Source organism: Nerophis lumbriciformis, linkage group LG01 (genome assembly GCF_033978685.3).
Source record: "Nerophis lumbriciformis linkage group LG01, RoL_Nlum_v2.1, whole genome shotgun sequence".
In the NCBI taxonomy this organism is placed as follows: Eukaryota; Metazoa; Chordata; class Actinopteri; order Syngnathiformes; family Syngnathidae; genus Nerophis; species Nerophis lumbriciformis.
In genome coordinates, this window is record NC_084548.2 from 41,607,978 (window position 1) to 41,625,037 (window position 17,060).

The 17,060-nt window shown below is 39.7% G+C and overlaps 1 protein-coding gene across 2 annotated transcripts in view; it reads left to right on the top strand.

Moving 5' to 3' along the window:
- LOC133620337 (prickle-like protein 2) overlaps window positions 1-17,060 on the top strand; it is an 87,289-nt gene that overhangs the window by 56,659 nt on the left and 13,570 nt on the right. For both annotated transcript variants that reach the window (XM_061981758.2, XM_061981765.2), the window contains exon 2: window positions 5,965-6,149. In XM_061981758.2, the coding sequence (XP_061837742.1) occupies window positions 6,018-6,149 (132 nt within the window). In that variant the 5' untranslated portion in view covers window positions 5,965-6,017. The remainder of the gene's footprint in view (window positions 1-5,964; window positions 6,150-17,060) is intronic.

The window sequence follows — 17,060 nt, forward strand, 5'->3', positions numbered from 1 at the left end:
CGGCGCAGCCCCCGTGTCTGGTCTGGATGCTGTGTCTCGGTTGTTTGGGCGGTGGTGTGTTTGTGCGGGTTTGGGTTGGGGTGGGGGGCCTTTTGGTTGGGGGGGTTGTTGGTGTCTCTTGTTTGCGTGTTGGCGTTCGGGCTGACCGGCGGGCTGGCGCCGGCTAGTCTCCGTGGCCCTGGTGGCGTGTGGTTGCTGGTCGCAGTTTTTTTTTGATCGCTTTGATTTGATTGGCTGGTGCTGGCTGTCTGGGGTTATTGCGGCTGCTGTTTCTGCTGCCGTTTGTTTGTGGTGTGGGCGCCCGTGGCTGCTGGGTCTGGTGCAGGGGTGTGGCTGATGTTGTGACTGGTGGCAGCGCGCGCGCGTGATGGCTGTCGGGGCTGACGAACTGTGTATATGTATGTATATGTGTGTGTATGTATGTATGTTTATATATGTGTATGTGTACATATGTGTATGTATATGTATATATGTGTATGTGTGGGTATGTATACGTGTATGTGTGTATGTGTATGTATATATGTATGTATGTATGTATATTTCTGGGGGTACGCTCTGGGCCTGCCTGTCAGACGGGGGTCGACGCCTCAGGCTACTGCATCCGAACTGCGTGTCTGGAGCTCCTGGGTCCCGCTGTCCATCCCTTCCGGGTGCCCGTCTTGGTTGGGGCCTGTTGGGCCTAGTCCCTGCGTCTATTGTGGTAGCTTGGTGCTGCAAGGTATTCCGAGGTGCTGCGAGTCGGCCAGTTGCTGGGGTAGTGACCTTGTTTGTCAGCATGTCTGTGATCTTCTTTTAATTCTTTTTTTTTAAATTAATTAATTAATTAATTAATTTATTTATTTATTTTTTAATATATTTTATTAATATTATTTTTTAATTTTTCCCCTCCCTCAGGGGGGGGGGCTCGGCGGGGCGGTTGCTGGTTGTTCCATCTCCATCGTTGGGGTCCCTGCGGGTGGGGTGGGTGGTTCCCGTGGCCCTGTGCCTGGGTGGTCCTGCGGCGGCCGGTTTGGGTGGGGTGGCCGGGGGCTGGCCTCGCCGCGCTCTCCGGGGGTGGGGGGTGGGCTCGTGGGGGACCGGTTGCCGGTGGGGCGGGGGCGGTCTTCCCGTCCGGTTGCGGGGAGTCTCTTGGTCCCTCGGGCGGGGCGTCTCGCCTTTCTGCCCGTGTGGGGTGTGGTCTCTCGCTGGCTTGGGGTCTGGCTGTCCCCTGCTTTTCTCGTGCCCTGTCCTCTGCCGGGTGCGTCTGTCTGCGGCCTGCTGCTGGCCCTTGTGGGCGGTACGGTGGGTCGGGCTCTGAAGTTCCTGTCGCTGGCCGGCTTGGCTGCGTGGGGGCGGTAGTCCCTGGTTCCCTGGGCACCACGCCTCCTGTTTGTGGGTTGGGCTCTCGGGGGTGATGGGGCCGTGCTCTGGCTCCCACGCACTCTGGGAGTCGAATGTATTGTACATGCAAATTCACATATGCTCACATACGTACATAGGTACCTACGCTCCCACATACATACACAAATACAGTACATATTTACCTACCTAATGTTCGTACATCCACACGCACATTCAATATACAAACATACACATACACATACTGTACATATACATTCACTGTACAAACACATATACACATTCTGTACATATACATTCATTGTACAAACACATATACACATTCTGTACATATACAAGTACATATGCATACTTACACTCATGCACATAATCACGTTTCATCAAACATATATTAACGTTGTTGCCCTAGGGTAAACTGGGTGTAACACATGGCACACTGACAAAGCTTAACCTATTGTGACTATAACAATCTACAAGGTTAATGTAGGTTGCTTCTCTTTCTCCCCCTCCATTTTTCTGCATTCTTTCGTATCTCAAGTTATCATTACGTATATGTATTGTTGCATTTAAACAACTGTATTGTTGATAATAAAGGTAAATTATTGGTATTGTTCATTATCAATAGCGCTATTTCTATTGGTATTTGTATTGATCCATTTGTAGTGTAATAATGCTCATTGTCATTTCTGTATTATTTTTTATTTTTCGCTAACTGCTTATTTGCTATTACTTTTACCATCATATTTGTACATGTCATATTTGCTGATGTTGCTCTATTGTTGTTGTTGTTGTTGTTTGCTGTTGTTGTTTTTGTCTCTCTGTCTAATCCCCCTCTTGTCCCCACAATTTCCCCCTCTGTCTTCTTTTTTTTTCTCTTTCTATCCCCTCCTGCTCCGGCCCGGCTGCACTAAATGATAATATAAATACATTTAATAAAGTCAAATACAAATAAGGCAACAAGAGAAGTATCCTACACTTCTCTTTTGTAAAGTAAATCTGAACAGCCGACATGGGCATCTACATCAACTATATGATTTGCCTGAGAAGCTGGACAGGACATAAAAAATAAAAAATAAAAATAAAAAAATGTTAGACTTATATAACCTGAAATAAGAAATTGAAATAATCTCCACTGTTTTCTGTGCTGGCTCTTCTGTCTCATCCTCTGCATCTGTGTTCTCAACTTGTATCTCTTCTACAACTCCGTCCTCACTCCGCCCGTGTTTACTCTACTGCACTGGAACTGACATCCCCAAAAGGGCAGCGCTCTAAGGCTTCCAGCGGCACACAAAATGAATGAATGAATATTAGTGTTTGTACACCTAGACGTGGTTCGCACACACGGAGACATTTTTGGATCGATTTAAAAGTTCATAAATCGAAAAGTTTGCAAAAAGAGGGGTTTGTAAATATAGGTTCCATTGTATGTGTTAATGTTTTTATGAGATTTTCTAAAACATTTGTGGAACTTTTGTGGAAAGAACGTTCAGAACATTTATATTCAAATTCAAAGGAATAATATTTAAACACTGGTTGATGATAGTCCAGTTAGAAATTCATAGTAAATGTTTGACTTGCTTCTGTGATGAGGTGGCGACTTGTCCAGGGTGTACCCCACCTTCGGCCCGAATGCAGCTGAGATAGGCTCCAACACCCCCCGCGAGCCCGAACGGGACAAGCGGTAAAAAATGGATGGATGGATGGATGTTTGACTCTGCCTCTTTAAAGTATTGCAATCGAGAATTGCTGGGAACCGGAACGATGCCCAACCCGAGATGCCTTGCAGATATTTTAAGCTGCAGCTGTTAAATATGCGTCCACTTTGTTTGCCTGAGCCTTAATGACCGATTGTAATTAATTATGGTTTATAGCTTACATTTTAGCTTCCACTACAGTGGAAAACAGCTGTAATTAAAAGAAAATGTGTTTTTCCTCAATGCATCTGAAACAAGCTCAAGACATTGACAATTCGGGTGAAAAGTCAGGTACAGGATTGAAAAGTAAATGTGATAAAACATTCATCCGGGGTTATGTTCCTCAGCAGTTTAGTGAGCTGATGTTTTCTCATTTTGCCAACGGTAGTCACGTTTAAACTGATGTTAAGCTGCAACCTAGCTATCGGCTTGCCAGTGGGCCCACTCTCAATGCACTAAAGAAGTACAGCCTTGGGCTCAAAGAAATCCGCAGCATCCATGTTAGCGAGATGAACAGTCCTCGGCTGTGCTTGGACTTGAAAATATTTGCTGTTCTGAAACTGTTTGAGGATGTAATTTCTTAATGTATTCTGCCTTCTTTACTGATGTCTGTGATACCAAGGTTATTCAACTAAATTGTTCTACGGGCCACATTTCCGAAAAGCTAAGGACTGTGTGGCCCGACTACTACCTTCACTTTTATTCTTCTTTTGAGAGCTAGTGTATTCTGTTTGTGTTTGTGTTTTGTGTTATACAAAACACAATGAAGTGTCCACTGCAGTGGACGGGGGTCTTTAGGAGGTTGAAATGTCAATGCAAGGGTCTGCCATACCTAAAAGGTTTAGATTAGAACACAAACACTGGTCCACGTTTTGATATACAACAGGAGCACTTTGTTGCTTTTTAAGGACATATTGCAAAAAAAGCTACTCAAAGATCATCTATGTGAAAGCACTCTTGTGTTTTTAGGAGTTTTCTGCAAAAATCTTAGTCTTTCCCGAGTTTTGAATTCGAAGGCCGGTCTAGTGTCATTCCGGGACCAGATTTTGCGAGCGGGCCGCCAGTTAAATAGTATTGGTATATACTGTATATATTAGGGGGGCAACTGTTATGAGCTTGTGTGGCGTGGAACCCAGGATGCAGAGAGCCAGAGAGCAGGTCAGCAGTCTTTAATAGCAGGTAGGATATTAAAAGACGATGATGGCGATAAAGCACACCATGAAAAATACAAAAACTAAACGAGCGGTCAGGAAAGAAACAGCTGGGCATAGCACGCAGGGATTAGAGCCTTGAATGGGGGACGCATGAACCAGGAAGCCTTCACGACCCACATTCTGTTTATCGCTAGGTATTTCTCCAGTTTTTCGGTTTCCTTTCACCTGATGTTACTATCACTGTGGATTACTACATCTATCACCACAGCTGTCTTCTGACGTTTATATTCACCACCACTATGTGAGCCTGTTTGTCAGTCTGGATTTGTTCCACAGGATCTTGGCTGTGTTGTTCCAACCACCTTTGATGGTGTCTGTTTGTTAGTTGCTGCATAGCTCAGTGGTTAGCACCACTGATTCTCACTAGTGAAGACCTGGGTTCAAATCCTGGTCAGGGTTATAAATCGTATCCAGGTGGGTCCAAGACCCTAGATGTGGATACTGCAGATGAATGAAAAAGTGAGTGATAGCTTGGCTCATACTTGCCAAACCTCCCGGATTTTCCGGGAGACTGCCGAAATTCAGCGCCTCTCCCGAAATCCTCCCGGGACAAATTTTCTCCCGAAAATCTCCCGAAATTCAGGCACACAATATAAACAGCGTACCTGCCCAATCATGTTATAACTGTAGAATGATCGAGGGCGAGTTCTTGGTTTCTTATGTGGGTTTATTGTTAAGCAGTTTCATTAACGTCCTCCCAGCGCGGCAACAACACACAACAACAGCAGTCACGTTTTGTCTACTGTAAAGCAGTTTGTCTGCCGTAAACAGCAATGTTGTGACACTCTTAAACAGTACAATACTGCCATCTAGTGCATTTGATGAAAGCACTTTTTGCGTGCCACACAGCAATGCATCATCAGTGAGGGTGTTCAGCATAGTTAGAAAAATAGTGACAAATAGAACAAGGATGGACAATTCAACCCTTAACTCAACAATGAGTAGATGAGTGTTATGTGTGTGTATATGTGTGTAAATAAATGAACACTGAAATTCAAGTATATCTTTTATTTATATATATATATATATATATATATATATATATATATATATATATATATATATATATATATATATATATTTATATATATATATATATATATATATGAAATACTTGACTTAGTATTTCTTATATAAATATATATATATGAAATACTTGACTTGGTGAATCCTAGCTGTAAGTATACTCCTCCCCTCTTAACCACGCCCCCAAGCCCCCACCTCCCGAAATTGGAGGTCTCAAGGTTGGCAAGTATGGCTTGGCTTGAGTATTTTATTTATATTTCGGTGAACAAAAACACATGTTAATTGTTAACAAAGAAGTGAACTTCTCTCATATAATGGTCAATGGCTAAATAGTTGATGTACTTTTCTAATTTCAAAACATAAAATGCATTGCCAGCTCTTTTGTCTCAGATTTTTTGTCAGCCAACTGCTGCATTCATGCCAGGAATCTCAATCTGTCAGTTCATTATAAGAAGCTCCTTGTTGTTCCCTAGATTTTATTTTCTGGGCAGTTGTAGAACTGGCATTATTTAACTTGGCAGGCTCCACAAACATTTTGGTGGACTTAATGTTTGCCACTAAATCTGTGTGGTCCACATGTTGCCTTATGAATGAAGAGGATAAACACCAAACTGTTGGCATCTCATTTTCTTTTTCGCATTTATTTTTTCTGATGTATTTGTTGTCATCAGGTTCTTTCTTTTCCGCAACAGGTCTCCCTGTGTACTCTAAAGCAGCGCATGCAGCAGAGCATGTTGTGACAGCCATGTCTCTGGAGATGGAGAAGACCATCACCAAGCTGATGTATGACTTCCAGAGGAACTCTACATCTGATGATGACTCTGGATGTGCTCTGGAGGAATATGCCTGGGTTCCCCCCGGCCTGAGTCCAGAGCAGGTACACAATAGAGATGGATTAATAAATATCAAAATATCAATACCAAAGTTCCTGATACAGTAATTCCTCACGTATTGCGTCTAATTGGTCCGGGCTTGACTATGGTATTTTAATTTTCGCAAAGTAGGATTCTTATTCTTGAATCAAATATTTCAATAGCTAGACCATAAAAAATATGTCTACGACTTTGATTGATTGATTGAAACTTTTATTAGTAGATTGCACAGTACAGTACATATTCCGTACAATTGACCACTAAATGGTAACACCCAAATAAGTTTTTCAACTTGTTTAAGTTTACACGTTAAGCAATTCATAGTACACCTTCTAAATACGAGTTATTTAAATTATTAGAGCTCCATAAATGAAATAACACCCATATAGTCACATTTTCGCTAGTTTTACCCAACACAGTAGCCTTGAAAGCATTGATGAATTTGTTGCTCTGGCCGTCATCAAAGCTTCCCGCACGGCTACTTCGTGGAAATAATTTGTCACATCCTGTGTAATTCCTCTCAGTTAGAACTGAGCGTTGATGTTGTGGTTGTTCTACCAAAAGGTGGTCAACCTGATCACAGCTGCAAAGATGGCGCCGACATTAGCCGTGTCGTTCCCATTGAGTGGCGCAAGTCCCTCGACGTTGTTGTCATTTGACATTGCTCATGTCAGAGGATGACTAATTTGGAGGTGTTTATGATGAGGCAGGATTTGAATCAACAGTTTTCCCTTCACTGAACATGAAAAACAGGCGCATAAACATGGCTCCATCGGCATTCGGCGATGACACTAGGCGGTCCTCTTAGACAGGAAACTGTAGTTACGCTTGGTGATTATTGTGATTACCACAAAATTAATAAGACACATTATACTAGTGGCCAAAAATACTCAAAAGTACTGTTAATTTCGATTTATGATTCAAGTAAAAGTAAAGAGTAGTCATCAAAATATCTACTTCAGAAAAAATAAGTAAAACAAATTATAGTCACAACTACTCAATTACTGAGTAACGTCTGATTAATTTAGATTAGAAGCTAGGACCGGCGACAATACACAGCAAAGAACGCCCGAAGACACATAACATAAACAACTTGTCTCGCAGCATTTTTGCACACTTTCAGCAATTTTGACGATGCTGATTTTGGAACATGGACTGAAGCGCAACACCAGTTGCAAAGTTTGCAAGGAAACTAGACGGTTGCTAGGCTAACAGCTGATTGGTAGCGTTACCTAGCAGAAGCATGCTGCCGAAGAAGGTAATGAAAGCTGAAGAGGGAGGCGAATTTAAAAACACCGTGGAGTTTTTGGCCGACGAGATTTATGTGGTTAAACAGCAGCAGAAAGGCCTTCTGGGGCTATTGGAAAAGTTGAAGTTTTTTAGGATACAGAACGCCGAGAAGGACCGGCGTCTGGTGGAGCTGGAGAACAGAGTGGCGGACCTGGAGCAATACTCCAGGATCAACGATGTAACTGTGACTGGGCTCTGCGTTAAACCCCGTTCAAAACACCCGGGCGGTGACCAGTGACAACGAGGGGGAGCCCGGTGAGCAGGATGACAGATCGGCAGAGCAAAAGGTGGCTGCCTTCCTCCACTCAAATGGGATTGAAGTGGATTCAACCAACACAGAGGCTTGCTACCCTCTGCCCCGTAAGAGTGACAAAAATACATCCGCTGTTATCATGAGATTTACAAACAGAAAATACAAGTCATCCCTGTTGAAGCAGGAAAGAAAGCTTAAAGGAACAAATGTATTAACGAGCACCTCATAAAACGAAACTTCGACATTGCAAGAAAAGGAGGCATTCTGAAAAAACAAGGGAAAAATCAAAGCACATGGACAGGCAATTGTAAAGAACTGATCGGGCTGAACGGAACGCCAGAGCAAGCAAAAACTGTCATCATCAGGAACATGGAGGAGCTGGACAGGGACCAGTGAGTGTAGAGCAGAGAAACATGGACCAATGCTGAAAAAGGAATGGATTTTGAGCTGGATAGAAATGAGCTCAATCACATCAAAAGAAAGAACAAAAGCAGAGGATGTTTGGTTGTATATGGGGACAAGGTCTTGAACTATAGGAAATTAATTAATACACATTTTCATGGACCCAAATATCAATACAACTGATAAAATATATGGTATAGAAAAAATAGTGATTACAATTAATTCATACCTGTCATTAATGAATGTAAATATTATACTGAAGATCATTTAAATTCTGCAAAAGGTCCAATGATGGACAAAACATTATCAATCATTCATTTCAACAATCACAGTCTAAACTGCAATTTCGAAAAAATAACACAGTGATTAAGTCATTTTAGTAAAAGCTTCAAATTTGATTGCAGTAACAAAAACTTGGTAGAAAGAAACAAATATAAATGAAGTTCAAATTGATGGCTGCAAATTGTACATTGTAAACAGAACCGACAAAAAGGGGGTGGAGGTAGCCCTTCATGTAAGCACAAACTTATAGTGTAAACTAGCTAGTAATTTGACAATTGTTGTGAATGATAGTATGGAAATGGTCACAGTAGAAATAATTAAGGACACAAGTAAAAAATATTATTGTCTCGTGTGTACAGAAAGTCTGGGTCAGGCGAAGAACAGTTTATGGACAAATTAATGGAGTTCATGCCAAACAAATCAGTGTTTCTATGTGGGGATTTTAACATCGATATTGAAGGAGGACTGAGAACATCAGATGAGTTTTTGAACAACATGTACAGTACATAATTGTTTTCCATGATACTGTATTTTTCGGACTATAGGGCGCACTTAAAATACTTTCATTTTCTCAAAAATTGACGGGGCACCTTATAACACGGTGCGCCTAATGTACGGAATAATTCTGGTTGCGCTTACTGACCTCGAAGCCATTTTATTCGGTACATGGTGTAATGATAAGTGTGACCAGTAGATGGCAGTCACACATAATATATTTGTGTAGACTGCAAGATGACGCCAGTAAACAACACCAAAACTTTAAATGTTCCATTGAGAATATAGAACATTACACATGGCATTCAAAAATCTGTTAAAATGTTTTAGTACAACTTTGGTAAGCTATGAAGCCGCACCGCTTGATAGATTGTCAGAGCATAATGGTTACCACAGTCAGACGTACTGTGCTTCAACATACAGGTGTTATTATGGTGTGTGTATAAGGACCACAAAATGGCACCTATCAGCAGACATATTATCTGGCATTTTGTTTCGCAACATTGTGCAAAACCAACATTTCTTATCTACTGGTACCTGCTGATGTGTAGTTGGGACCTGCATAAGTCCTGAAAATTTGCGCGTGCCCACCATTGTAGTTTGTGCCCGTAGTCGATAAGCTTCTTTTTTTTCTCTATCTTCTTGTTGTGGGGCATTCATCCTCTGCTGTTGCCATTTCTGATACAAAGTAGCGTAAAGTTCTAACTTATATCTGTCAGTAAACTCGCCATGGAAGCGCTGAGAACTACTGGTGAAGGGAGTTTACATTATTCACCCACAGAACTTCAGTTATTAAAGAAATTCTGTCGGATGTTTTTTCACGGGACACATTTCCGGCGTTGTTGTTGCACTAATGAGCCATGGATTAGGAGATGCTGCTCTGTTATTGATTTAAGTAAAGCCTGAATGTCATTAAAACAGTTAGCTCCACCTTTTGACACTTCTTCCACACCCGTCCTTGCACGCTACACCGCTACAACATGGCTGACGGGGAGAAGACGCTGTTGAAGAAGAGCCACGAAAATAAGACCGCCCACAAAACGACGCATCCTGAGATGGTTAGAAAGTGACTTGAAGATGATCTGCAAAACATAATCTGTGCAACATTTTGACCAAAGAACCACCTTTACATGTTATGTAGACCACAAGGAAGGGTTTTAGAATCAGAAAAAAATCATAATATGACCCCTTTGATGCGCCTTATAATCCGGTGCGCCTTTTGTATGAAAATGGTCCTGAATAGACCCGCTCTTCTGCAGTGCGCCTTATAATCCGGTGCACCGTATGGTCCAAAAAATACTGTAACTGTCATGTCTGTGTGATCATGTTTTGTTTAAGTTATGTTCTGCTTGGTTTTGGACTCTTTTTAGTTCCTGCTTTTCACTCCCTTGTCTTGTTTCCATGGTTACCCATTAGTTTCACCTGTTCCACGTTTGGACTCATTGTGCACTCTTGTTTGTCACCATAGCAACTCATTAGTTTTCACCTGCCCTCACGACTCACGCACCTGTCTTTAATCATGTCACTACTATTTAACCCGGGAGTTGCCAGGCAGTCAGCCTGGCGACATCAAACTCCTATCACTCTGCTTCACACTCTCCACACACCCGTATGACCCTTGCTGTTCTTTTTCATGCCGTTTTCTCGTCCAAGTAAGTTTTCTTTATTCATGCCATAGTTTGCAACTTTTGTTTCATTGTTCATAGTTTCTGCCTTTGTGCAAGTTTTGTGTTTATAGTCAAGTTTTGTACTTCCGCCCTTGTGCGCGCCTTTTGTTTATTCTTTTTTTGAGTGTTAAAATTAAATATATATTCACCTGCACGTCATATCTGGTCCAAATCATTTGCACCTCGGGAGAACAAACCACGCCATAGTCCAAGTCCTGACAGTAACAAAATCATGTACGTCAATGATATTACTTTGGTTTCCAAACTGTTTAAGTGTATTTTATTTGCAGACCCTAGTTCATTCAGGACAAAATATTACAGATGTGTTAGAGGTGGTTTCAAATTAATATATCAAAATTAAAAGATGTTTTGATGTGAATAGATTATCCTTGAATACTGGCAAAACTAAATGTATGATTGTTTGCAATAGTAGGAAACGTGTGGATGGCTCATTATATGTCAAAGGAGTTGAGATTCAAAGAACACAAGAGATCAAGTTTTTGGGTGAAAATTTGTCAGGGAAATCACATATATATATTATATAAATTATATAAAGGTTAAAGTATCTAAAACTATTGCTGTTTTACACAAAGTGACGGAAGTGCTAAATCAAAAAGCATTGTATATTTTGTATAACTCACTGATTGTTCCATATCTAACATATTGTATTGAAGTGTGGGGTAGTGCCTGTAAAACATTTAAATCCAATCTTCTTTCTGCAGAAAAAAGCCGTAAGAATTGTTGAAATGCATACAGGGAACCCGCAAACCCAATATTCAAACATTTAAATGTATTAACATTTTATGAACTGGCAAGGTATAATATTCTAAAATTCATGTACAAAGCACATGCAACAATTCTACCAAACAACATTGAAAACAGATGTGTAAAAAGAAAAAGTAATTATAATCTGAAATGAACTTATATCGTTCATGAATCTAGATTTAGAACAGTCGTAATGGAAAGAAGTATTCCAATCAGTGGTGTTAGTTTATGGAACAAACTTGATAGTGGAATAAAACTATTTAAACCTCCCTTTGTATTAAAAGAAAAAAATAAAATCATAATGATGAAAAGATATGACTGGGTAAAATGATTTCCTCATTATTGGTTTAATTGTCGTAAAATTAAAACATTGCTTTGTCGTCGTCAACATTGAAAGTCAATTGTTGTATTTGTGAAAATAGGGGGCAGATATTATAATTGTTTTACTTTTTTAACTCTGCTTCTTTTCATTCATAATTTACTTTAATGTTATGTTGTTTGTTTTGTTTTTATTCTTATTACTTTATTAGATTTTTTATGAATGAAATAAATAAATGAACTTAACTGAGCTACAGTATTTTTAATGGCACTTACAATACAACCAAAGTTGGTGTGTTTGTGTGTTTGTGTGTGCACACGCATGCTTGTGCCAGACAGAAAGACACTTAGATTAAATCCTCATGAGTACTAGAATTAATTCATTATTTTGCATATACAAAAGACGTACATTTTACGTCACTCATGTCATTATAACAGGGCTAATGTTAGCATATGCACAGCTAAAACATAAAACACATCTACAACTTACCGCAACTTGTTTTCTGTAGTTGAAAATTGAATTCTTGTAGAATGAAATGTAAATATTTCAACTAACACAAATGACAGGGCATTATACAAATGTTCTTTTTTTGTCGTTTGTGAGGTAAACGTTGCCATCACCATGTCATTTTTTACCGTGTGTACTTTGAGTGAGGTCATGTGCCAAGCCCCATTTGATTGGTAAAATGGAGTCATACGTTTTATATATATATATATATATATATATATATATATATATATATATATATATATATATATATATATATATATATATATATATATACACATATATATATATATATATATATATATATATATATATATATATATATATATATATATATATATATATATATATATATATATATATATATATATATATATATATATTTGGTAACACTTTAGTATGGGGAACATATTCACCATTAATTAGTTGCTTATTAACATGCAAATTAGTAACATATTGGCTCTTAAGTAATCATTATTAAGTACTTATTAATGCCTTTTTCTGCATGGCCTTATTATACAACCAGTAAGCCATTAACTAAGAGTCTTTTCTCAATAACCTCAGAATCATTGCTTATTAGTAACCCTAACCCTAACCCCAAACCTAACCCTAACCCTAACCCTAACACTTAAATGTTCCCCAAGTGTCCAAATAACTCCAAATTAAGTCTTTGTTACTTAGAATATGTTCCCCATACTAAAGTGTTACCATATATATATATATATATATATATATATATATATATATATATATATATATATATATATATATATATATATATATATATATGTAGTGATCGGAATGAACACAATGTAACGGAGTAAAAGTTGCGTTTCTTCTTCACGAAAATACCCAAAAGTAAAAAGTCTGTTAAAACAGCTCTGACAAGTACAATTTGTCGTAAAAATTACTTAAGTAAATGTAGCATATTACTATCCACCTCTGACTGCAATAAATAAAAGACATAAATATGACTTAACATAGTTCATGACATAATGTAGGCCAAAAATAAGTAAAACGTGTTTTGAAAAAAAACAAGTAAAAAAATGTGATTGAGTCAAACCGCAAATTTGAAGCGCATTGTGGCAATTGTATAAATATTCATACAAAAATAATAGTAAGTAATACATTTAAATAATAGTACTAATATGTGTATTATACTAATATAATAATACTATCAGTATCTAATTTCAGTTTTGCTCTGTTAACAATACATTATTAACATTGCTACAGAGCAGACCTGGGGAAATTAAGGCCCAGGGGCCACATGCGGCCCGTTAAGCTTTTCAATCTGGCCCGCCGGACATTCCCAAATATTTTTTTTGGATCTTTAAGATTGAAATTGTAGCCGCCAGTCCCCAGACGGTATATCTTCTCTAAATGTGGCCCCCCGAGTCAAAATAACTGCCCAGGCCTGCTACAGAGTGTTGATAATATCGTATTGACAAGCACTAGTTTTTCTTTCACCTCATTGTGCCGACTGACCATGTTAGTGATTACTGAACTATGCTTTCATGTGTGCCTTGTACTTACATTTGCTCAAGAATAATATAATTTTGTATGTATATGCATGTCTGACCATTAAAACAGGGAATTATAAGGATAATTTTAAGCTAAAAAATAGAAGAAGTTGATAAATGCCTATCAATCTGCTTGATTTCTTTTGTTTTTGCACCGCAAAGACAAGTTGGTTGTATTGCCCGACACTTGTACACAGGGCTGTTCATTTTCTCATTATGCATCTTCAAGTCACAGGTATTCAGTTCAAATTTGACACTCCTGTACCACTCCTACGTACTCCATTAGCTAATGCATTTTTGTGCCAGACTGTAGCGAATTGAACAAAATCGCTGAGGGAAATGTAATTATTTGGGTGATTTGTGGCATTTTGTCAATAACATTATGGTTCATTAACTGATCTCCTTCATGGTGCTTTAAGAGTCTTTGGGCTGCAGTTGGTGGAGGGGTGGGCTGGGGTGGATCGGGGTCAGACATGACAAACAAATCACTGCAACTAAGCTGTCAAGCTATTCACGGAGGCATAATTGTAAAGACATTTTTTTAGCTGACACTTTTTTCAAAACCGAGTTCACATTCAGGCAGAGTGACAAGCATAGGCAAATGTTAAAAAGCAGACTGATGGACTGATTACAGTATTTGAACAGAGGACGTGATGCAGTGAACAAATACCGCCTAGATCGCTCTTCCAGAAATGCAATTTCCCCGAGAAGCAAGTACACAATACGTACAGAAATATGACAGAGATGTGTCACTTTTAATGATGCTTAGCAAGATTGTAATTGTGTCTTTTAATGTACTCTCTCAAAATTAAACCCCAAGGAATAAAAGTAATCTAAATCAATGACACATCTAATTGAAAATGTGTGCTAATAGGTTCATGTGTTCAGGTAGGACAATTCCCAGTCTGGTCTTATTTGCAGTTTAAACTCCTTTTAATTGTATGCAAGACCAAGCTCACTTTATCAGTTGCAAATAAAAAAGGAGTAGTCGAGTTTTCATTCATTAGTAGTAAATAGTAGAGTGACGATACACTCATCTCACGAGACGATACACGATATTAGTTTCACAAGATTGAGATGCGTTTTTAAGCTTAATTTTAAGCAGGGGCACCATTTAGAGTTGGGACAATCATGGCTACCCCAGGCTAAAGTGGGGCCCGAAGCAGAATTTTACTTTAAGGCCCCCTCCCTACCATTACAAAATGTATCTACTCCTTTTCAATTATGTCAAATAACTTCACATTTCAAACCTGAATTTAATTTGATGCATGTTTTGTACAAAAATGTATTATTTGGAAAAAATATGTATTAATAATAATAATAATAATGGATTAGATTTATAAAACGCTTTTCTAGACACTCAAAGCGCTTCACAGAGAAGTGAGGAACCATCATTCATTCACTCCACATTCACACCTGGTGGTGGTAAGCTACCTTTGTAGCCACAGCTGCCCTGGAGTAGACTGACAGAAGTGTGGCTGCCAGTTTGCGCCTACGGCCCTTCCGAACACCAATATTTGTTCAATAATTTATATTTTTAGTGCAAAATAACTAATTTAACATAATGAAAACATAAGGATGCGCACCCTGACCACGATTCAATCTTTTATGCAAAATTACCAGCCTAGCAATAAGAATCAGAATCAGAAATACTTTAATAATCCCCGAGGGGAAATTAAGATTTATAGCCCATTCAAGATCAGACAAACATTACAGGGAGACAGAACAAGATCGCTGACAGGTCTGCCAACTTCTGGCAACCCTTACAAAAAAGGTGAGAAACAGGTAAACACTGAGGAAGGGGGAGGTGAGAAAAAAAAATCAGTCTAAGCCTGAGCCCCTGGAGAGGGGGTCCAGACTTAAGCCAAGGGAAAAAAACCTCATAGCCATAGCACACATAAACATGTGTGTAAGAGGGAAACATCAAAGAACACAAAGGACATTAAAGACATTAAAAGAGCAGAGCTGATGCAACCAACCACAACAACAAAAAAACATATACACAGTGGTGGCCTCTGTGGTGTTCCACACCATCGTCTACTGGGGTGGGGGGGAGCATGGCCAGAGACAGGAGCAGACCCAACAAAGCAACCAAGAGAGCAGCCTCCACCCTCGGCCGCCCACCAACTCTCAGCCGGTGTCCAGTCCGCATGGATGAGCGAGGATGCGTCTAAGGAGACTGATGTGTCCGATACCTGCTCATTCAGCCAAGACACTGTGAAGCTTGTCTGTCCCGGTGCTCAGCGCCAGCTCCACAGCCCTGTCTCTTCATACGCATCTCCTCCAGTCTCTCCAAACGAACTCTGGTGTGGCAGAGACCCAACAGCTGGTCTCCATGGCCAAAAGGCTCCCGGTAGGCAGATCCAAAAGTTCACAAAAAAGCACCGCAGAAGTCACGAAAGTGCCACCCCTTGTCACACAGTCCCAAAGGACGGGGAGACAATATGGCAGCTTGAAGAAATGTGTCATTATATTCTTAGCAATGACGGAGCAAAAAAGGTTAGGAAGATATTTGTGGTAAAATTTCCTATTAGCGCCATGTCATTTATAAATGTACACTTTACATGAGCTATTTTACATGCACATGCAAAACAGATCAGATTTTGCCTATAGGTTCTATTCAGTCACGTGACTTTTGAACGGAACTGAACAAAGTGGCGTTACATCAAACCATGTCCAACTATCGACATCTTTCTACATGACAAAACAGATGTTAGAAGCTTGGAAAAGCTTCCAGCAGGTTGTGTAGCAAAAATGTGTTTTAAGAACTCCAAAACAAAATATAATGCAAATAGTATTAAGATCATTCTATGTACCGGTAACTTTTATTTAATTTTGTATCACTGTCTGTCGCGAGACTTCAAGCTTGCGCCTCAACCATTAATTCTGGGTTGGTGTTGCACATTGCCAGCTGTTGTGCCCGACAAATACAGCAAATACTAGATGTTTGTGAACAAGAGGTGAGCATATGTGGGATTTTGCAAAGGAGGTAAGGTGCACAGTCCAGTCCTGACAACGAATGTTCTGAATGTGTTGTTTAAATATTGTTCTATATACATATATACAGAAGCATTCAGACTGTGGTTGGAAAGTAAAAACTGCACACAGAGAGCTGATAAACTATAAAATAAAATCAGTGCCTATGAGAGTTCACCGTGGTTATGGCTTTAGGGAAAAAACTGTTCTTGAGTCTGTTTGTCTTAGACCTGATGACCCTGTAGCACCTTCCTGAGGGGTAGCAGGTCAAACAGGTCAAAGCCAGGGTGAGAGCTGTCCTTGATAATGTTGGGAGCTCTGCTGAGGCAGCGGGAGGTGTAAATGTCTATCAGGGAGGGGCGAGGGCAGCCGATGATCCCGCTGTGCTGCCTTTACCACTCTCTGGAGCCTCTCCCTGTCTGCAGCGGTGCAGCTGCCGT